This window comes from Nothobranchius furzeri, chromosome 12, assembly GCF_043380555.1.
Source record: "Nothobranchius furzeri strain GRZ-AD chromosome 12, NfurGRZ-RIMD1, whole genome shotgun sequence".
NCBI classification, from domain to species: domain Eukaryota; kingdom Metazoa; phylum Chordata; class Actinopteri; order Cyprinodontiformes; family Nothobranchiidae; genus Nothobranchius; species Nothobranchius furzeri.
Genome location: NC_091752.1, coordinates 71,775,100 through 71,798,788, shown reverse-complemented (window position 1 = coordinate 71,798,788; position 23,689 = coordinate 71,775,100). Strand labels below are relative to the sequence as shown.

Sequence of the window (23,689 nt, the reverse complement as noted above, 5' to 3'; positions counted from 1 at the left end):
CCATGTGGAAGCTTTCGGAGCTCCTGATCCGCACAGCGGCTGGTGTGAATGCTGACTTCAGTCCTAGAGGAATCCGTACGGGAAGTGGCCCACATCCGTTCTGTACTCCGTGTGAATGAGGCCGTACCGATACGTAAACTCATTCATGTGTTTTTACAGACTTGGTAATTCCCTCTAATCACGATGCTCTAAGGTTCTCAGAGGTCTTCAGCTGACCCAGACTTCTGATGTCTCCTGCTTTAGCACCACTTAATCCGTCGGCTGGTTCCTCTGTAGGACTTTAATGCTGAGTCAGCAGCTCTGCATACAGGTGAGACAGTAAAAACTCAGACTGAGAGACCATCTAAAGGCTCGGGAGCCTTCTGCAGGTGTTCTGGACTCATCAGCTGATCAGAATGTGACACAGAGTCTAGATTATTGCACCTTTAAGGTAGGATTAGTGACATTAATGAACTTTTGCAGCAGATTCTAGTTTTTCCAATTCCACCTGTAGGAGTCCTTTAATGTACGGCTCATTCTGGAGATGTGGCTGTTGTGATGGACACCGTTTAATTGTGCCACCTTTATAAAGTCCTCTCGTTGTTTTTGTGCAGGATTACAATCGTGTTGCATTTGGATCATTTGCCAGGGGTGCTGGTCTTTATCGTGGCACAAGCAGGATGTTTCAATAGATGTTTTAATCCACTACACTCTAAAAAACTGATTTGAACGCTGATTAAAAAGAAATAAACATAATTTTTAGACTTTTTTTCCCTCTTGGGTAGAATTCTTTAAACCAGCAAAACAATCTATTTGCTGGTTTTAGGAATTCTAGCCAAACGTTCATCCAGCCCTCTGGCTGTTGTTACTCAAGAAAACCTGGTTCATATTCACGAATATTTACCTGATTTTCCCTGCTTACTTTAAGAACGCTGTAATCCACCCGCTTCTTACAAAACCGAGTCTGGACCGCTCTCTCCATAGCAGCTTCAGACCCATCTCTAAACTTCCGTTCATCTCCAAGATCTTGGAAAAGGTTGTGGCTAAACAACTCACAGCTGCCCTTGATGAACATAACATCTATGATAGCTTCCAGTCAGGTTTTCGTAGAGCTCATTCTACTGAAACAGCTCTTCTTAGGGTCTCTAATGACCTTCTGACCCACAGTGATGCAGGGGACTGTTCTGTTCTGGTCCTGCTGGACCTGACTGCAGCCTTTGACACTGTTGACCATCACCTGCTACTGGAGAGGCTGAGAGACTGGGTAGGCCTATCAGGATCTGCTCTGGAGTGGTTCTCCTCTTATCTCTCTGAGCGCTCCTTTTCTGTGGCCGTCTCCAAGTTTAGGTCCTCCACCACCTCCCTTACCCATGGTGTCCCACAAGGTTCTGTGCTGGGGCCTCTGCTCTTCCTCCTCTATCTGCTTCCTCTTCAGCACATCCTGAGCTCCTTCAAAAGAATCTCCTACCATCTTTATGCAGATGACATCCAACTGTACATCTCCTTTAAGCCCCGTGAGATGTCTAAGCTGCAGCTGTTACACACCTGCTTAGACTCTATCAAAACCTGGATGGTGGGAGCTTTCTTCAGCTGAATGAAGATAACACTGAGATCCTCATCTGTGCCCCAGACAAGCTGGTTCCCAAAGTCAGAGACTCTCTTGGTCAGCTTGCTTCTCACACCAAACCTTCTGTCAGGAATCTTGGTGTGACCTTTGACCCAGCTCTCACCCTGGATTCTCATGTCAGTTCTCTTGTTCGCTCTTCCTTCTTCCATCTCAGGAACGTTGCTAAGCTGAGTCCCATTCTGTCCCGCTCTGAACTTGAGACAGTTCTCCACACCTTCATCTCCTCACGCTTAGACTACTGTAACTCTCTTTTCACGTGTCTGAGCAGAACCTCCCTGAACCGTCTACAGGTGGTTCAGAACGCCTGTGCTCGGCTTCTGACCAAGTCCTCCAAACACACCCACATCACCCCGCTTCTCCTCCAGCTTCACTGGCTGCCAGTCAACTTCAGGGTTCATTTCAAGATCCTGGTTCTGGTCTATAGGGCCTTACATGGACAAGCACCATCTTACATTGGTGATCTTCTTAGTCCCTACACCCCCAGCAGGTCCCTGAGGTCCAGTGATCAAAGCCTACTGGTTGTACAGCACCAGGCTAAAGGTCAAAGGTGACAGATCATCTGCTGCTGTGGCCCCCAGACTCTGGAGCTCTCTCCCCCTGAGCCTGAGATCAGTGGACTCAGTGGTCTCCTTTAAAAAGCAGCTGAAGACTCACTTGTTCAAGCTGGCTTTTGTATGACCTTCTTCACCTCTCTCTCTTTATTCTGCTCTCCCCACCTATTCCACCTTCCTCAGGATCCACTGGTTTGTTTGTTTTATTGTATTTTTTTTTCCTTTTAAATGACCAAAATAAAAGAAATTGAAATTTCCTTCTTTCCTATTCACTCTCAACATTTTTAATCACGATTGTCTATTTTTGCTCATTTTAAATATATTTTTAATCATTTTCTAAATTCTTTATATTTTTACGTTTTTTTGTTTTTATGAAGCGCCTCGTGGTTTTCATCTTGAGACGCTATAGAAATGATACTTTCTTATTTTAAGTTATGCACTTATTCTAAATGTTTATTACATTTTTTTACTTTATTAGAAGTCTGTTTTTGCAGTGTAGCAGCTCAGACCCTGAGCAGGGTCTTCTTCACTGGGGGCACACTTTCAGCAATAACTGGACACAGAACTGAAAGACTGCTGATATTTAATGTGGTACAGCATAGTCTAAGATCATGTTGATGCTGTAGGACAACAATCAGTAAAGAAGGCCGTCTCTCTCTCTCTTTTACACACACACACACACACACACACACACACACACACACACACACACACACACACACACACACACACACACACACACACACACACACACACACACACACACACACACACACACACACACACACACACACACACACACACACACACACACACACACACACAGTCGCTGAACAAGAAAGCACTTTGTGTTATTTTCACCAGCCCACACAACAAACCGGGTCTGCAGCACTACACCAACCCAACATGAAGTTGATTTTTATTTTTAACTCCTGAAATGCTTTTATTCTGGTAACAGAGACTTTAGAGTGCAGTTTTCCGTGAACAGTTACAGCTGAGTGCTCAGGTGTAGTCCTGCCCTGCCCATCGGTGTCCTGGTTCATCAGCACAGACCAGTGGTTAGAACAGGAAGCACTCATCAGGGAAAATAAAAATGTGTTTTAGAAGCAAGAGAGCATGAAAAGTGAGAGATATACAGAAGATCTTATTTCTAACAGCTGTTGGGGGACGCTTTAGCTGCATATATGACTGAATGGCCCACTTCCTGGTGCACAAGAGGGATGACCAGTCTGAAGTCAGAACCTGTCCTTATCCTTCCTGCCGCACACGTGTATAATGTACTATCACTACTGATGAATATTCTCCATCGGAATAACCAATGTGTCTGTGTGTGTGTGTGTGTGTGTGTGTGTGTGTGTGTGTGCGTGTGTGCGTGTGTGTGTGTGTGTGTGTGTGTGCGTGCGTGCGTGTGTGTGTGTGTGTGTGTGTGTGTGTGTGTGTGCGTGTGTGTGTGTGTGTGTGTGTGTGTGTGCGTGCGTGTGTGTGTGTGTGTGTGTGTGTGTGTGTGTGTGTGTGTGTGTGTGTGTGTGTGTGTGTGTGAGAGAGAGAGACAGCTGAAGGAGTCAACGACCAAACCAGACGATGTGGTAAACACCTCGCTGCTGCAGAGATAGACGCCGGGCAGCACGGTCCAGTCCATCCTGTCTAACTTCCTTCCTGGGTGTATGCGGGCGTTCGGAGGACCAGGCGAGCAGCCAATCACGTTGTCCGAGTGTAACGAGGAGAGCATGCTTCCCTACCGCCGTGCTACAGCATGAACAAACTTAGAGAATGGAGGATTGATGAACATTTTTCAGCCTAACTGGATTCATTTGCACACACAGACATGTACTCACACACGCAGACACAAGCACGCACCCCCTCCCCCCTCATGTTCACAAGCGCATCTAAAATCACCTCTCCCCTAAGCGACCCCACTCATTCCATTGGAACTCATGTGGATTGTGTAGTTCTTCCACGTTTTGTTTTTTACCCTAACCTTTCCTGCACACAACCTCCAGACCTGCACCTGTCTCTGCCCCGCCCCCTCCCTGATGACCGTCCTCCCTCCTGTCGGGGCTGGTACAGTAAAACGTGTGGGTGCAGTCTTTATGCTGAGCTGAGAAAGGGGGAGGGGAGGAGGGGGGAGGCTGCCCCCCTCCCCCCGCTCAGTCATCTTCCAGTCCCTGGTTGAGGAGGAAGTTGGCTGCCAGGTTCTCGTTCTTCTCACAGGCGAAATAGGCCTGGATCACCAGGGCCTCGGGGAAACCCAGTGCTTTTAACTGTGTGGGTCAGAACCGGGGACAGAAGATTAGAACCAGAACACGCCCACCAACCAACCCAAACCCTGCCCCACCTCACCCTTTCTATGGCTTCCTTCTCCTGAGGCGTAACTTGGATGTAGTTGACGGGGGCGCCCTCCTCTCCTGCTGCCCCCATCTCACCAACCTCGGGCGGGTCCCCCCCCTCTCCCACCGGCTCGTTCAGCATCTGGATGAACAGCTCCTGGTGCTGGCTGATTTGCTGGAGGAAGACGACAAACAGGTCATCTGACTGGTAAGCTTTAGGACGTACGCCGGCATCTATCCTCGTCCCGTTAGTCAACTATCTGACTGGACATAAATCCTTTCTGGAAGTTTTAGTCACATCTTTCAACCAGCTGAGTCTATTCCGTTTGTTCTCCGGTTCTGCAAGATGACTACCAAATATGGTCATGGACTTCCAGCTACACACAGAGCCAGGGTTTTAAGTCCATTTGGAAGAATGCTGAATTTCCGGTGATTTGAGGGATTAAGGCTGGCGTGACAGCAGCTGCAACTCTCAGGCTGCCGACTACTGCTCAAGAAGCCGCAGAAGAAGAAAGCTGTGTGTGTGTGTGTGTGTGCGTGTGTGTGTGCATCAGTCAGACGGAGCTAAACTCAACAACACTCGTCTGCATCAGAAATCTGATTAAATCACCGGTAGAACTATTAAAACACATCACTGACGCAGGCTGTTGGACTGAAGCCCTGATGAACTCCGCTGGGACAACGGTCCATCCAAGCTCGGATCAGGTCTGATGTTTAGTGAAAGTTTGGTCCTCCAAGGCTTTGAAATGTTCGTACAAAAATCATTCAGCCAGCAAACTTGTCTAGATTGCTAATTTTACTTTTTCCCCTGAAAGAAAGACAAACACAGAATGCTTGGATGTTGGAGCTTCACGTCAACTCATGTCTCCTAGGGACTGGGGTTGTCACGATACTAAAATTTCAAACTCGATTCGATACTTGAAAAAATACTCGATACTCGATTCCGATACTATTTGAAAACACCAATTTATTGAACAAGTTTATTCAAAAAATAACATTCCTCAATTAATGTTGCAAAAATTAAATGTTAAGAATTAAGTGTATTAAGTGCTTAAACCTTTCAAGTATCAGCATTTTTTTAAAACGTGCATACAAAAACTGGTGAAAGTTAACACTTTAAATGATGAATTGTCTCACTATATATACACTATCTGCAGAGTGATGTTTTGCTGCTTAAACTCAGTTTAAGGTGCATTTTTAGTACCGCACGTTTAGTACAGCACGTTAGTACCGAAGCAAGTTCCTAGTTTGTGAATTGTTTGTTCACTGACAATGGCAATAAACCTTTTCTGATTCTGATTTTTGTCATAAGATGTAATGCCATATGTTTTGTTCTGTACTTTTGAACAACTCTGTTGGTCAATAAAGGGAGAAAACAAATTTCTCCACAGTAGGACAAAGGTACATCTACCGGTAATCTTAATAAAAACAGATTGGTGCACGGCAGTGACGTCATTAAAAGCGCCGGTTAGATTAGCCGCGGCTAGTCTGTTCATGCCTAGAAATCCCAGACCCGCTCCAAACGAACAGGGGAATCACGTTAATGATTCCTAACAAAACCTTTCGACATGAAGATGTTTTGGTGCAGATAATGTCTTATTTCGAGGCTGCACCATGGGTGCCCGTCCGCACCTGTTATATGGATATACGCTGACGGCGATTCGCCGATGGATCTAAATACCCCGGGGAATCCAAGTAGCACCAAAGTTGTCAGCGTGAGTAAACAAACGTACTGCATGCTAGAAATTAAGTCCGGGTTGCAATAAACGGGAGTTTCCTTTAAGCACATGAGCGTGAATATACAACTACGTGGCGGACTTGGTATGCTAATTAAGTTGGGCTGTGAAGCGCCTCCCAAATTCGCTGTTTATGTTTTTGTTTATTTATTTGGCAGACAAAACTTGGATCGGAGACAACTCGCGTGGGAAATTGCTATGTAGCCATGCGGCGTCTTCTTCTTCTGTTTGTCTGGGAGGCGGAGGCTGCTTTACGGCATCTGGCTGTCGTGCGTGTCGGTGTACTTGAAGAAGGCTGTGTATAATAGTCCATAATATCGATACCACAGGGATGGAATATCTCATTTAGATACCACTTTTAGTATCGATTTTTTTGACAACACTACTAGGGACACCAGTTGTCTGATATAGAGGACGGACTCCCACCATAAAGAGACGGCGTCTGACCAGACCAAGGCCCGTCTAACTACTAAATTCTGTCTAACTACTAAATTCCGTCTAACTACTAAATTCCATCTAACTACTAAATTCCGTCTAACTACTAAAGCCTAACTACTAAATTCCGTCTAAATACTAAATTCCGTCTAAATACTAAATTCCATCTAACTACTAAATTCCATCTAACTACAAAAGCCTAACTACTAAATTCCGTCTAAATACTAAATTCCGTCTAAATACTAAATTCCGTCTAACTACTAAATTCTGTCTAACTACTAAATTCCGTCTAACTACTAAATTCCGTCTAACTACTAAATTCCGTCTAACTACTAAAGCCTAACTACTAAATTCCGACTAACCAGCTACTAAATTCCGTCTAACTACTAAATTCTGTCTAACTACTAAATTCTGTCTAACTACTAAATTCCGTCTAACTACTAAATTCCGTCTAACTACTAAAGCCTAACTACTAAATTCCGTCTAACCAGCTACTAAATTCCGTCTAACTACTAAATTCCGTCTAACTACTAAATTCCGTCTAACTACTAAATTCCGTCTAACTACTAAAGCCTAACTACTAAATTCTGTCTAACTACTAAAGCCTAACTACTAAATTCCGACTAACCAGCTACTAAATTCCGTCTAACTACTAAATTCCGTCTAACTACTAAATTCCATCTAACTACTAAAGCCTAACTACTAAATTCCGTCTAACCAGCTACTAAATTCCGTCTAAATACTAAATTCCGTCTAACTACTAAATTTCGTCTAACTACTAAATTCCGTCTAACTACTAAATTCCGTCTAACTACTAAATTCCGTCTAACTACTAAAGCCTAACTACTAAATTCCGTCTAACTACTAAATTCTGTCTAACTACTAAAGCCTAACTACTAAATTCCGACTAACCAGCTACTAAATTCCGTCTACTAAATTCTGTCTAACTACTAAATTCCGTCTAACTACTAAATTCCATCTAACTACTAAATTCCGTCTAACTACTAAAGCCTAACTACTAAATTCCGTCTAACCAGCTACTAAATTCCGTCTAAATACTAAATTCCGTCTAACTACTAAATTCCGTCTAACTACTAAATTCCGTCTAACTACTAAATTCCGTCTAACTACTAAAGCCTAACTACTAAATTACGTCTAACTACTAAATTCTGTCTAACTACTAAAGCCTAACTACTAAATTCTGACTAACCAGCTACTAAATTCCGTCTAACTACGAAATTCCATCTAACCAGCTACTAAATTCCGTCTAACTACTAAATTCTGTCTAACTACTAAATTCCGTCTAACTACTAAATTCCGTCTAACTACTAAATTCCGACTAACCAGCTACTAAATTCCGTCTAACCAGCTACTAAATTCCGTCTAACTACTAAATTCTGTCTAACTACTAAATTCCGTCTAACTACTAAATTCTGTCTAACTACTAAATTCCGTCTAACTACTAAAGCCTAACTACTAAATTCCGTCTAACTACTAAATTCCGTCTAACTACTAAATTCCGTCTAACTACTAAATTCCGACTAACCAGCTACTAAATTCCGTCTAACCAGCTACTAAATTCCGTCTAACCAGCTACTAAATTCCGTCTAACTACTAAATTCTGTCTAACTACTAAATTCTGTCTAACTACTAAATTCCGTCTAACTACTAAAGCCTAACTACTAAATTCTGTCTAACTACTAAATTCTGTCTAACTACTAAATTCCGTCTAACTACTAAATTCCGTCTAACTACTAAAGCCTAACTACTAAATTCCGTCTAACTACTAAATTCCGTCTAACTACTAAATTCCGTCTAACTACTAAATTCCGACTAACCAGCTACTAAATTCCGTCTAACCAGCTACTAAATTCCGTCTAACCAGCTACTAAATTCCGTCTAACTACTAAATTCTGTCTAACTACTAAATTCTGTCTAACTACTAAATTCCGTCTAACTACTAAAGCCTAACTACTAAATTCTGTCTAACTACTAAATTCTGTCTAACTACTAAATTCCGTCTAACTACTAAATTCCGTCTAACTACTAAAGCCTAACTACTAAATTCTGTCTAACTACTAAATTCCGTCTAACTACTAAATTCCGTCTAACTACTACTACTACAATTTGGGAGTAAGATGGCACTCGCGCGGGTGCACGCTGCGAGCTGCTCGTCCTCTTTATGCACTGGTACCTTGCTTTTTACTGGTTTTTATTGGCGTTTTATTGGCTTTTATGCATTTTTGTTGACTCTGATGCTTTTTTTTTTTATGGTGTAGATCAGGGATTCCCAAAGTGTGGTGCGCGCACCCCCGGGGGTGCGCGAGCTGCCGCTAGGGGGTGCGCGAGATGAAAAGTGTAATGGCTGCGGAGCTCAGAGAAGTCTGTCATATGTCACCGTTAGCGTAGCCAGAAAACTCATTTGTGGGTGGGCCAAAGAAAAAGTAAGTGGGCCCAATAAATGTAATTGAAAACAAGTATATTTTTGCGCATGCGCGTGTCCTCCTCATGTGCCCTAGTTCATAATAACAATGCGCCGAGCTTCAGCACTCTGGCCTGCGCACGCCGATATGTTCCGTATTTGATCATTTTTAACGGTGTTGGAGGAATCTGAAGGTGGCGAGTCATTCTGGCAGATTGTAATTAACACCTGTCTCATGCAGGTGTTCTGACGTTGTAAACCTCACACGCGCTGAAGATCTGAAGTTTAGAGTGCGTCTGTCAGAGGTCAGACGCGGTCCAGCGGAACCACGGCTCACGGGTGCACAAGTGAGCACATCTGGGCTGGGCAGAAGTCATTTTACAACATTGGTTTAAATAGCGCCAATAACGAGACACAGTGACTTAAACGCTGCAAGTTGTGAAGCGCGTTCCATCCGCGAGACGCATCACCAAGCGGAAAGTGAATGCGTCAAGCATAAACCAAGCTTCGTGGAGCTGTGCCGCGCGCGCGCACGCACACACACACACACACACACACAGATTCAATAAGTGCACGCTGCGTAAACTCCGGCGCGCCGTCAGACTGAAGGCAGAAATGAGCTCTGCCTCCTCTGTGATAAAAACTTTTAAGAGGTTTTATAACAACATTTTTTCATTCCAGGTCAAATTAAGATATTAGCTTCTATTTTGGGATGACGTTTTAAAGTCGGGTCCGCTCCAGCCAGTGACGCCGAACCTGCAGCATTTGTTATTCCAGTCCGCGTGGCAGCGGATCGCAGATTCAGCCACACCATAAAACAGCAATAAGTCGGTCTGAGGCAAAAGTGAACCTCATGGCTAAAGCTTTTTCCTTGTCCCCTATAGACATTTGATTACGCACCAGTAGGTGGCCAGTTCAGGTTTATGCAGAGCAGAAGGAAGGAGAGCGCTCTGGCCGTACAGGTTAAAGGTTCCTACTTTAAGAAAACCGTTAAATTTCATTGTTTATGTGCTACCTGGGCACTCTAAATATTTATTTAAAATTAAATCAAAGGAAATTGTAATGGTATCGAATGCTTATTAATTACTATTTAAAAAATGAAAGTGATGGGGAAAAAGGTCGATCATATTTTTTTAACCCTGTCTGTTTAGCTTGACGTCTGATATATCTATCTATCTATCTATCTATATATATATATATATATATATATATATAGATAGATAGATAGATAGATATAGCCATGCCGTGATGTGTGTGTGTGTGTGTGGGGGGGGGGGGGGGGGGTGCGTAGACATGGTCGGGACATAGAAGGGGGTGCGCGGCTAAATAAGTTTGGGAACCACTGGTGTAGATCCTCTGCTGACATATGATCGAGCTGCGCTGCTGAGGCTTCGTCCTTCCGTTGATGTAGCGGGCAGCGCGCGCTGGGAACCTCGCGGATGGTGCTGCTGGTTGAACTGCCCATGTGCTCTCTCCACCCAAGCCGTGATGTGTCGGCCCTCTGTCGACCCCAGCTCGAGAAGGAAGCATCGGAGAAGACGGGGAAAGAGAGGTAGCCGGCGCATGAGATGTCGGCCTGGATCCCTGAACAAGCGGCTGGCCCGATTCGGCCCAGCTTCTGACCCGGTGGTTCTGAGATGTCTCCTGGATTACTCGGCGCCCTGCCCAGGGAACTTGGCCGGCTCTGAGGGTGAACTGGCACCGCGCCACGGCCGATCGGCTCGAAGACCTCGCCAGACTGGGGCTTGCTGGGAGAATCTGCGCTCGGTTACAGGCACAGAGTTAGAGGGGACTGGGCCCGTGCGCGATCTCGGTGCCGCAGCCCCGCCGCAGACCCGGTTTGGTCTGGTCAATGCCAGGTCTGTGCTGAACAAAACTTTTATTCTTTGTGACTTTTTTATTCAGCATGACCTGAGTTTTCTCTGCATCTGTGAGTCCTGGATCCCGTTCGGTGACTCAAGCGCCCTGCTGGAGCTGGTACCACCTGGCTGCTCCTGTTATAATATCCCCAGATCACGGGGCAGAGGTGGAGGGCTGGTTGCTGTCTTTAAATCCAGCTTTCCTTGTAAACAGCTTACACCCACCAAGCCATTTTCTTCCTTTGAACTGTGCTTATTTGAACTGTGCATCTCCCCCCGCCTGCTCGTTGTGCTGATTTATCGCCCTCCAAAGACGGACTCTAACTTCCTTAATGATTTCAGTGATCTCGTGGCAGACTGCATCCTAAAATATGACTATGTCCTATTTTTTGGTGACTTTAACATCCATATCTGCTGTCCTGACAATGTGCTTGCTAAAGGTTTTTTTTAATTTGCTAGAGTCATTCAATCTAACTCAATGGGTATCATCCCCAACTCATGCCAGGGGTCACACCCTGGACCTGGTTATCTCTTATGGTCTACCCATCATGAACCTTGTGACTTTGCCTCCGGTGTTCTCTGACCACTCTCCTATATACTCTGTGATGTTACGTTGCCATGTCCTGTCCCTGTGTGTGAAGCTCCAGCTACTAGGTTCAGAGCCCTGGATGCAGAAACTATTTCAGAGTTTGTGGACTGTATGTCTGTAAGGTTAGAGACCTTTAACCCAGATCCATCTAACGTTGATCACTATTCACAACACTTTGATGTACTTTGTAATCAGGTCCTGGACGTGGTTGCCCCTCTCAAACTGTGCAAGTCTCGGCCTAGGAGGGAGCCTTGGCTCTCTGATGTCACACGGGCTTGCAGGCGGGCGTGTAGATCCTCGGAGAGAAAGTGGAAAAAGGATGGCCTACAGGTCTCGCGTGAGTTGTTCAGAGCATCTCTGGTTGCTTATCAGGATGCTGTGAGGGCCGCCAGAATTGCCTATTTTGCAGACATCATCGAAACAAACTCCAATAATCCTAAGATTCTCTACAAAACGCTAAACTCAGTTCTGGTGTATCAGGAGCCTAGCTCCATGTCTCCTACAGCTGCTGGAAACTCTGAAGCTTTTCACAGATTCTTTGTTGATAAAGTATCAGGCATTAGAGCAGTCATTTCTGGTAACTCTGTTGACCCTGTTCCAGTTCATCCATCACCACCCACCCTGAGCTCCCTCAATACTGTTTCATACTCCGAGCTGAGTAAGCTAGTTGCGAGGCAGAAGCCATCTGGCTCTCCACTTGATGTTCTGCCGCCTCGTCTCTGGAAGGCTGCCTTTCCGTGCCTTGGCCCTTCACTTGGTCAGATTATCAATGGGAGCCTCAGCACAGGTGTGGTCCCAGCTGCTTTGAAAGCAGCAGTTATTCGGCCGAACCCTGAAGAAACCTGGTGCTGATGTCTCTGTGATAGAAAATTACAGGCCTATCTCTACCCTGCCCTTTACATCTAAACTGCTTGAGAAAGTCGTTTATCAGCAGCTGGTCTCACATTTAGCTGAGTCTGATCTGTTTGAGGTTTTCCAATCAGGGTTCAGGTCTGGCCATAGCACAGTCTGCTCTACTGAGGGTCCTAAATGACATCTATCTATCACTAGATCACGGAACATCTGTGCTGCTTCTGTTGTTAGACCTGACAGCAGCCTTCGACACAGTTGACTACACGATTCTACTCGATCGCTTGGAACGATGGGTTGGGATCAAAGGGTCAGCTCTGGACTGGTTTAGATCGTATCTCCAAAACAGGACATTCTGTGTTAAACTGGGTGATGTTTTTTCTTCTTGGGAGGGGCTCCGCTGGGGGGTCCCGCAGGGATCGATCCTTGGTCCTCTTTTGTTTGCCATTTATCTGCTACCTCTGGGGTCAATCTTTCATAAACATGGCCTATCATTACATCTGTATGCTGACGATTGCCAGATTTACTCTCCATTGTGTCAGGAGAAAGGTCACTCTATCCAGTCCTTTGTGTCCTGTCTTAACGAGGGGAAGTCTTGGCTAATGGCCAATGTTCTACATCTGAATGAGGGAAAGACAGAGCTCATTGTTTTTCACCCCAACAGCAGGAATGTGGGTCGTTATGTTGATCTTGGCCCTCTTTCTCCCTACTCAAAACCAGTTGTTACCAGTTTGGGGGTGAAACTTGATGCTGGACTTAAATTTGATGCTCACATCAACTCTGTGATCCGGTCCAGTTTCTTTCACCTGAGACGCCTTGCTAAAATCAAGCATATGCTGTCGAGAGCCCACCTGGAGCGGGTACTGCATGCCTTTGTAATTTCTAGGCTGGACTACTGCAACTCTCTATATGCAGGGTTGTGTCAGTCATCACTGCGTCGCCTGCAGGTTGTGCAGAACAGCGCAGCCAGGTTCTTGACTGGGACCAGGAAACGGGACCACATCAGTCCGGTTCTGGCCTCCCTGCACTGGCTTCCGGTTTGCTATCGTTCACACTTCAGACTCCTCGTCTTTGTTTATCATTTCATCCAGGGTGGTGCTCCCCCCTATCTGGCCACACTCCTGAACAGACACTCCCCATCACGCGCTCTGCGCTCCTCTGACCAAGGCCTGCTCGCTGTCCCTCGTTCTAGGTGTCGTACTGGCGGGGACCGGGCTTTCTCAGTCCTAGCACCGTCACTCTGGAACCAGTTGCCACCCTCAGTTAGGCTGTCCCCATCTCTGCCAGTCTTTAAGAGTCGCCTAAAAACCCACCTCCTCCGCTTGGCGTTTCCTGAACATGTTTGAATTTGGCCCTCTATTATGTTGATTTTATCTCACAGTTTTCGTTGGTTCACTCTATCCCTTGTGTTACACATTTGTCTTCTACTATAATGTTTCACCTTCTTTTGTAATTTGTAATCTGTAATTTGAATTGCTTTTATTTTCTGATTTATTCACTTTCTTTAACTTTGTACTGTACCATGTTCAGCGCCTTGGGCTTCCTGACAGGGTTGCGGAAGGCGCTTTATAAATAAAGCTTTGATTGATTGATTGATTGATACTAAATTCCGTCTAACCAGCTACTAAATTCCGTCTAATTACTAAATTCCGTCTAAATACTAAATTCCGTCTAACCAGCTACTAAATTAGGGCTGTCGCGGTTGAGGAATTCCCCCTGCGGTGATTCAGGGTGGCTTAATATTGCGGTGTGCGATATTATTGCAGCACTTTTTTTATTGCAGTACTATCTAAACATAATGTTTACGCATTTAAAAAAGGTTAAAAATTGCCGTGCCTTCTTTAATAACACTTTACTGAATGCAGATCAAAGGGCAGTAACAACACAGATCGCAGTAACGCTTGTTTCTCCGACAGTCGGAGTCCGACTGAACTTAAAAACAACAAAATTCAGGAGAAGGTTAAACTTTTAAATGCAAATTTGGCTGCAGCATCTAACAAATAAGAAACAAGTCCCCATTTTGTTTAGTTGTTTAAAATCAAGCATAAAAAATTACATTTACCGGGCGCGCGCGCGCCGGGGGGCGGGCGCACTATCGTTTCACTTTCACACACACGAATGACGGTGATTTATAGCTCGGTCACATCCTTGTTACCTACAAGGAAAACCAGCATGTTAACCATATACGGTTTGAGAGAGGATCTGAGAGGGGGGGCAACATTTCCAGCAACACTAAAAACCCTCTCGGATGGTGCACTCGTTGCACTAACGCACACGTACCTGCGTGCGACTCTGGCGAGCAAAGGGAATCTCTCCCGGTTGTTGCTCCACCATGTCGGGGGGGGGTTTCTTTAGGGTGGATGCATTCCTCCTGCAGGTAGCGAGTGAGCTCCAGCTCGGCTCAAACTCTCTTCGGGACGGCTGCAGAAGCAGTGCTTGTCCGGGACTTCAGCAGGTCTCCGAGCATTTATTTATTTATTTATTTTGCCGCTGGTGGCAGCTCTGTCTCGGCCAAGGACTCTGGCTGCGCAGCAGCTGACGTACTGAAAACCAAAGTGCTCCCAAAGGAGCGAAGTAACGTTTCGTTTTGATACCAGTGCAGCCATCCTTCTCAACATGCATCATTGAGTTGAACCAAGTTCAGTAATCGCGGTGGCCCATCATGCAGCGCGGTGGGTTTCTTCATATTGCGATATTTCATTTTTGCGGTTACCGCGACAGCCCTATACTAAATTCCGTCTAACCAGCTACTAAATTTCGTCTAACCAGCTACTAAATTCCGTCTAACCAGCTACTAAATTTCGTCTAACCAGCTACTAAATTTCGTCTAACCAGCTACTAAATTCCGTCTAACCAGCTACTAAATTTCGTCTAACCAGCTACTAAATTCCGACTAACCAGCTACTAAATTCCGTCTAACCAGCTACTAAATTCCGACTAACCAGCTACTAAATTCCGACTAACCAGCTACTAAATTCCGTCTAACCAGCTATTAAATTCCGACTAACCAGCTACTAAATTTCGTCTAACCAGCTATTAAATTCCGACTAACCAGCTACTAAATTCCGACTAACCAGCTACTAAATTCCGTCTAACCAGCTATTAAATTCCGTCTAACCAGCTACTAAATTCCGACTAACCAGCTACTAAATTCCGTCTAACCAGCTACTAAATTCCGTCTAACCAGCTACTAAATTCCGACTAACCAGCTACTAAATTCTGACTAACCAGCTACTAAATTCCGACTAACCAGCTACTAAATTCCGTCTAACCAGCTATTAAATTCCGACTAACCAGCTACTAAATTTCGTCTAACCAGCTATTAAATTCCGACTAACCAGCTACTAAATTCCGACTAACCAGCTACTAAATTCCGACTAACCAGCTACTAAATTCCGTCTAACCAGCTATTAAATTCCGACTAACCAGCTACTAAATTCCGTCTAACCAGCTATTAAATTCCGACTAACCAGCTACTAAATTCCGACTAACCAGCTACTAAATTCCGTCTAACCAGCTATTAAATTCCGTCTAACCAGCTACTAAATTCCGACTAACCAGCTACTAAATTCCGTCTAACCAGCTACTAAATTCCGTCTAACCAGCTACTAAATTCCGACTAACCAGCTACTAAATTCTGACTAACCAGCTACTAAATTCCGTCTAACCAGCTATTAAATTCCGTCTAACCAGCTACTAAATTCCGTCTAACCAGCTATTAAATTCTGTCTAACCAGCTACTAAATTCCGACTAACCAGCTACTAAATTCCGACTAACCAGCTACTAAATTCCGTCTAACCAGCTACTAAATTCCGTCTAACCAGCTATTAAATTCCGTCTAACCAGCTACTAAATTCCGACTAACCAGCTACTAAATTCCGACTAACCAGCTACTAAATTCCGTCTAACCAGCTATTAAATTCTGACTAACAGCTACTAAATTCCGTCTAACTACTAAATTCCGTCTAACTACTAAATTCCGTCTAACCAGCTACTAAATTCCGTATAACCAGCTACTAAATTCCGTCTAACCAGCTACTAAATTCCGTCTAACCAGCTACTAAATTCCGTCTAACCAGCTACTAAGTTCCGACTAACCAGCTACTAAATTCCGTCTAACCAGCTATTAAATTCCGACTAACCAGCTACTAAATTCCATCTAACTACTAAATTCCGTCTAACCAGCTACTAAATTCCGACTAACCAGCTACTAAATTCCGTCTAACCAGCTATTAAATTCTGACTAACCAGCTACTAAATTCCGTCTAACCAGCTATTAAATTCCGTCTAACCAGCTACTAAATTCCGTCTAACCAGCTATTAAATTCTGTCTAACCAGCTACTAAATTCCGACTAACCAGCTACTAAATTCCGACTAACCAGCTACTAAATTCCGTCTAACCAGCTACTAAATTCCGTCTAACCAGCTATTAAATTCCGTCTAACCAGCTACTAAATTCCGACTAACCAGCTACTAAATTCCGACTAACCAGCTACTAAATTCCGTCTAACCAGCTATTAAATTCTGACTAACAGCTACTAAATTCCGTCTAACTACTAAATTCCGTCTAACTACTAAATTCCGTCTAACCAGCTACTAAATTCCGTATAACCAGCTACTAAATTCCGTCTAACCAGCTACTAAATTCCGTCTAACCAGCTACTAAATTCCGTCTAACCAGCTACTAAGTTCCGACTAACCAGCTACTAAATTCCGTCTAACCAGCTATTAAATTCCGACTAACCAGCTACTAAATTCCATCTAACTACTAAATTCCGTCTAACCAGCTACTAAATTCCGACTAACCAGCTACTAAATTCCGTCTAACCAGCTATTAAATTCCGACTAACCAGCTACTAAATTCCGACTAACTACTAAATTCCATCTAACTACTAAATTCCGTCTAACTACTAAATTCCGTTTAACTAACTGCTAAAGCCTGTTCATTATGTTGTTCTACTTGTTTGCTGTGAGGTTAATACTTTGTAAATGTGTACATTAATATAAACAAACAATAAACATCACTCTCTGTTAGACGTAACGGTCGAGACAGCCTTGCAGACATTTATTGCATCCTGTAGGTAAACACACACAACAGGCTCAGATCAGGATGATCCAGCATGCTTCTCCTCCATTCTGGCTTTCACCTGATGTATTTATTCAGAATGCAGGTCAGATTATTATTATTATTATTATTATTATTGTTATATTTGTCAACAACGCAGACTGATCTTGGGGATTTCTCTGCAGCACTGATTTCATCCTGTGTGTACACGTTACCGGGAATGACCACGGTTACAGCTAAACACACCTTTAGGGAAGATGCAGACAATAACAACGTTAAGTTGTAAGCATTACAATTATAGTGATCACATATTAAAAACACAGGAGAAATGTACTACATTTGTGACTAGATGTCTTCTCAACTATAATAAGCATCCAGTTATTTATGCTGGAATCTCAAACCTACAATTAAATGAAAATATAAATGTTTTTTATCCATTTTCAGCCATTAAGACATCAAAGAATAGCTGTGATGTCATTTGTTGACATTTTATGAACAGAAATAACTCCTTAGATGTCAATTTCACAGCTACTTTCCTGGTATTGATGGAGCCATTATCTGTGTGTGTGTGTGTGTGTGTGGGGGGGGGGGGTCCCTTTGACAGTGCGGGGGAGGGGGGGTGTAATGAGGGCGTGTACATTCAGACAAACGTGTGTGAAACAGCTGGCTGGACAACTCTCGCCACGTTTTAAAAATGCTAATATAACGTTTCTGCTACGGTGAATTATGATTTCTCTATAAGACTACTAAAATGTCCGACTGGGGTGGAGGGTAAGGTCTGCTCTGTGGAAGGGGGCGGGGTCTTCAGATCTTCCTCCAGGTTTAAAGAGACAGTACCAAAACGGCTCGTTTTCAGAGTCTATCAGAGGAGGGGCAACCATGAGGAAATCAGACCCAAGAACTGCAGTTCCACTGTATTTGGACCCCAACTGAATGATTTAGATGCAAAAAAGAAGAATTTAAAAGAAGAGATCTCCTTTAGGACACAGATTTCCATCTGCAGGTGGCACCATTGGAGAGTAAGCCTATGGAAGGCCAACATCACTGAGAATAAGAGACGGGTACACCAGTGTGAGAACGGAGCGCGTTACCTGTAGGAGTTGAGGGTTCTCACGACCGAGCTGCTGGAGCAGAGCTGGGAGCAGAGCCGGGTTCTGCTGGATGGCCTGTCTCATGTGCAGAAACTGGGGCTGTGTGCGCAGGAATGCAAGTGGGTTTTCTCCTGACCAGGAACAAGAACAAAGTGTTACAGAACAGGAACCCTACGGCTGAGAGCTGAACAGAGCTCGGGCCTTCACACCAGACACCACAGACCAAGCTAGAGAAGCACCTGAAATCTGGTGACTGTAGCTGGAAAACTGGAGATGAGCCGCTAATAAAACCCCAGGAGTCCTCAACCAATCAGAAGGCTGCAGCGCCGCTAGCCCCGCCCTAAAGGTCGGGTATGAGCCGAGTACAGAAATGGTCAGTAGTTGTTACCTGTCTGACCATCTGTCCGACACCGGTCTCCTGGTTCAGAACCAGCGCCTAGTCCAGCACTGTGTGTGTGTGTGTGCGTGCGTGCGTGCGTGTGTGTGTGTGTGTGCGTAACGAAACCGTCAGCAAGGTAAAGACAAACCTTATCTGTGTTTAAAAAAGAACCAAAAGTGGAACGTGTTGTTGATGTTTCTACTGTTCCACTACATGGAGCTGTATTCTACACAGGGTCCACGTGAACACGTACCCATGTACATGCCAACCACACACACGTGTACATGCATCTGTGCGTGTGAGCAGGCATGTTCTGACGCATGACTACATTCATACCAGTTCTAGTCAGACATCCACACTGACGACCTTCAGTCCACTCAGCTGACCAAGTCTGTGGATAAGACCCAGCTGAATGGCGTGGTTAAAAGATAAATGACCTGCAGGTCTGAGTCAGAGGACTCCAAGTGCTTTACGCTACAGCGAGTGGACAGGACTGGTAACTGGTTAGGGTTACTGGCTACAGGCAGCTGTAGAAACTGTAAAGGTGAGCACCCCGAATGAGAAAACAAACAAAGGAAAAGGGAAAACGTCCCTCCTGCTGCTGGTGCCGTCGCTTGTTTAGAACATCAGGCAGACAATCACACGTGGTCCTACCTTCTGCTAAAGATGGGGCCTCTGTGGGTCCAGATGTGGGGGCCTGCGCTGGTGGATTACTCTCCTGAACTGGGATGCTGGGGATACCCTGGTAACAATAATGTCATCATCAAACACACACCTGACTTTCTGCAGGTTGAAGCACACACACACACACAGAAGAGCTCAGGTCACTCCTATTCTGATGTCTCTGCACTGGTTACCCACAAACTTCAGAGTCCTGACTAGAACCTTCAGGGCTCTACATGGTCAAGCTCCTCCCTACATTACTGACCTGTTAAAGCTCCGACCCGAGCCCTCCGGTCCACCCACCAGAACCTTCTAGAAGTTCCAAAGACCAGATATAAAAGTCCAGGTGATCGCTCCTTCTAGACTGTTGCACCTTTTCTTTTCTTATTTTTATCTCAAATTCGTAATCATCTTTCATTTGTTTCATGGTGTTTAGGAATTTTATGACTGCCGTAGTCTATTTCTGTTTTGAGATCATGGTTGTATTTAGTTTTGATCTATGTGAATCTATGTGTGTGACGAGTGCGCTACAAATGTCATGTACTTCCATGCTTTATCAGATTTAAAGCCTCGGGTGTTCCTGGATGAAAAATGAAAGTGTGGGATTCCCTCCAACCGGAGAAACGCTATACGAGGCTGGTTTCTAGGGGGTCACATGGAGCCGTTGTGACCTGACGGCATCTTACCTGCAGTAGAAAATAGTCAGCTTTAAGTTACTCAGAGCAAAAACCACCCAGCAACCCAGTTCCCTGCTGGAGAACATGCAGGAGCCAGAGAGCAGATGACCTGTGGGTCTGCCTTTACTGAACCACACAGAGACGGAGGTGATACCGAACCTGAGGACTCCATAAGGGGCTCGACACACGGGAGCCGATCCGCGGCAGCGGCAAAGCTACGCGTCTACGCGTTCTGTCCCACGGTGAAATCGAAACTTCCGTTGTTTTGATTGGCTGTGTCAGGTTGGAGGGAATTAAGGTTATTTAAGCGGTTCAGAGTTAATAAAGCGGTAGATATGATGTTTCACAAGGTGCTGCTAGAGTTATGTGAAATCTTACTTCTGATTTTACTATAAAACATAATAATAATCAACTTCTCCTCCATGTTTGCTCGGAGGAGCATCCTGTCTGCTCATTGGTCAGTGAATGAAACCTCCGTTGATTGGTCCTCGTCCGAGCGACAGCGATGAAGTTAAAATATTTCAACTTTCTGGGATCGCGTCGCTGGGTCGCCTGTGCATGACACGTGCACGAGCGCAAAATTTCACACGCACGTTTTTCGCGTTTCGCTTGGTAGGAGGGAGACCCGCGATTATCGCTTTGTCACGCATGTCTCATTGAAAATGAATGGAGGAGAGTAGGGCTGCTCAATTAATCGAATTTTAATCACAATTACGATCTGAGTTTTAAACGATTATAAAAAACAAAACAAGCCGATTATTTGCTCCTCCCACTTGCGCTGCCCTGAGTTGCAAATGAAGCGCTCCTCCACAGTGTTGCCAACTTAGCGACTTTGACGCTATTTCTAGCAGCTTTTCAGACCCCCTTCTTGACTTTTTAAATCTTAAAAGTACCTAGCGAACACCTCAGAAACATCTCTGGTAACCCTTAGCTACTTTCTGGATAACTGTCGTCGACGTTTCCTGCAGGTTAGCTAAACACTCCGCCTGCGCTCCGGACCGTTCTTCAGGACATTAGGAAAGGGAATGATGTAGTGATGTGTCTGTCGCTAAAGAAACAGCTCTCGGAGCCGGCTCCCTGTTGGAGTAACCAGAGTGAGTGACACACACCGCACCTGCGGACTCCTGAGCCGCTAAAAACGGCTAAATGTGTGCGTGCGGCGCGGTAAACACACGTGCAGCTTGCCCTGATTGCTGTGAGACCGGTTTGGGGGGTGGGGGGTGCAGCTGTGGTTGGGACATTTATTACATTAACTGATGGACTTGTAAATAAGTAGTTTATAAATAAGGTAGAAATAAGTTCCTCACACTGATAAATAATAACTAATCTCTCTGAGGACACGGTGCTAGTGCACGCTCCTACAGCACCTTGACATGACTCAATAAATGTTATGCAACATTTTGTGAACATCAGTTTATTTGCATTTATTTGTTATAAATGCCACTGTATAATTCTTGCTGTCAGTATTTGCAAGATATTGGTATTTGGGTCTGTACTGGTTAGACTTACATGAGTTAAACCAAGGTCTATAGTCCTTGGGTCATAGACTATGGGCTATAAGTATATTGGTCTTTTTATCCTGGGAATCAGGAGTTATTTTAGTGATCATCTTGTTTCTTATTTATTTTTGTCCTGATTGTGCCCTGAGCAGTTTTATGACTGAATAAAAACAAATAAAATCAACATAGATAGAAAAATCGTCTAAAATAATCGTGATCTCAATTTCAGTCACCATAATCGTGATTATTATTTTTGCCATAATCGAGCAGCCCTAGAGGAGAGGCGATGTCGCCTCCCGTGTGGCGAGCCCCTAACAGGTTACAAAGTTCATTAGAACGAGTCTGATATTAGAGCATCCTGGTGCAATGCGCTGAACTTTTATGAATGACTCGATTAGGCGACTAATGAAATAGTCGTTTGTGGCAGCCCTACATAGGTCATATGTAGAAGCTGGCATGTGGACAGTCATCCTCCAGCGTTATGTCATCGTTGTCCTTTCACTCCCGTTTTCTCTCATGAACACCATAACTGGTCTGTTTCCTTCATATAACTCATGTTTAAATCATGTCCTTGAGCCACGGTCCCTGTTGGACTTAGTAAGGTGGAAGTGCCACACCTGGAGCTAGAGTCTGCTGCCTGCATGTTTTAGATCAGGAACATAGCTGATTTGTTAGATTTAGTGATGAACTGCTCCTGTAGACACTAATGAAGGCTGGGGAGACGTGTCAGCTGTTAGATTAAGGTGTTAAAAACAAACGCACAGCTAGGAGATAGGGTTCACTTTTGCTCTAAAGGACACTAGGGGGTGCTAAAGGAAAGCCAAGACTGCCTAGCACCCCTTTAAGCCTCTGATTGTTTGGTTTCTGTCTGAAAAAACCCTAACGTCCAAGCCGTCCAGATGAGTGTGTGGGACCTACAGTGAGGAGGTACTCCACAGCTCTGTGGGGGTTGTTGAAGCTGGCTCGTAGCGCTGCCACCACCCTCTCCCGCTCGTAGCCCATGGACATGATCTCCGTCAGCATGGCCTCGTACTCGGCTCCTGTCACTGAGAGCAGACACACACCAGGTAAATGTCACAAACTCACCTGAAAGGGTCGGCCATGCTCCTACTGACGCAGCACTTCGCTGCTCTGACTCAGTCACAGACGTCTCAGCACGCATTTATTTAAACAGGAACATGTTCTCTTTTACCAACGTGACCTGGCCGAGAGCCTCGGAAAACAGTACATGTTCATCAAAACGAGTCCAAGTCACGCAAACTCCGATTGTAATTACGGCTTTCCTTTCCTTACATGATCACTTTTATAATCACAATTTTTAATATTTTTCCCTCACTTTAAACACCAAAGTGTTCCTTAACAGGGGTGGACATTAACTTCAAAACCAACCGGCCAGCCGGGCCGGTAACTCTGATTATTTACCGGCCCTGCCAAGAATCTACCGGCCCCGCTGGTCAGCAGCCAAAACGAGTCAAAATAACAACTGAATCGTTTTAAATGTAATAAACCTTTATTTTGTACACATTCACAAACATAATAACGTATTCAAGTTTGAATTTGTTTGTTCCCTCAACAAAACACGATTTTGTCGTCGCATACTTCTGGCATACAATGCAGTACATCACCAACGCCGCTTTGCTGTATTCAAGCCATTGACTGTGTTCGAGATGAGCCAGTTCTGCGCAGATTAGATCACCGGTGATCGGCGAGCAGTGCATGCCGGTTAGATTTGTGTCCGAATTGACGACGACTTGCTCTGACGTCATGCATACGTAGGCAACGATAACCTCGTGAGATCAAGGCGGCCGCAGATTTTGGAGCAAGGCGCTGCAGTTGCTCTCTACCGGCTGCATAACCTAGAGGATGATGGGAAACGCCTGGCTCTCACCTGATCTAAGATCTGATTGGTTCACATTTTGATCCAAACATCCGGTGGTAG

General features: G+C 44.8%; 1 protein-coding gene across 1 annotated transcript in view; it reads right to left on the bottom strand.

The window, feature by feature from the left end:
• Window positions 1-4,263: 4,263 nt before the first annotated feature.
• Window positions 4,264-23,689, bottom strand: part of rad23aa (RAD23 homolog A, nucleotide excision repair protein a) — a 33,010-nt gene continuing 13,584 nt past the window's right edge. The window contains exons 5-9 of the mRNA XM_015976121.3: window positions 22,669-22,796; window positions 19,566-19,653; window positions 18,533-18,663; window positions 4,498-4,659; window positions 4,264-4,418 (exon numbers count right to left, since the gene is read on the bottom strand). Coding sequence (XP_015831607.1) covers window positions 4,305-4,418; window positions 4,498-4,659; window positions 18,533-18,663; window positions 19,566-19,653; window positions 22,669-22,796 — 623 coding nt within the window. The 3' untranslated portion in view covers window positions 4,264-4,304. The remainder of the gene's footprint in view (window positions 4,419-4,497; window positions 4,660-18,532; window positions 18,664-19,565; window positions 19,654-22,668; window positions 22,797-23,689) is intronic.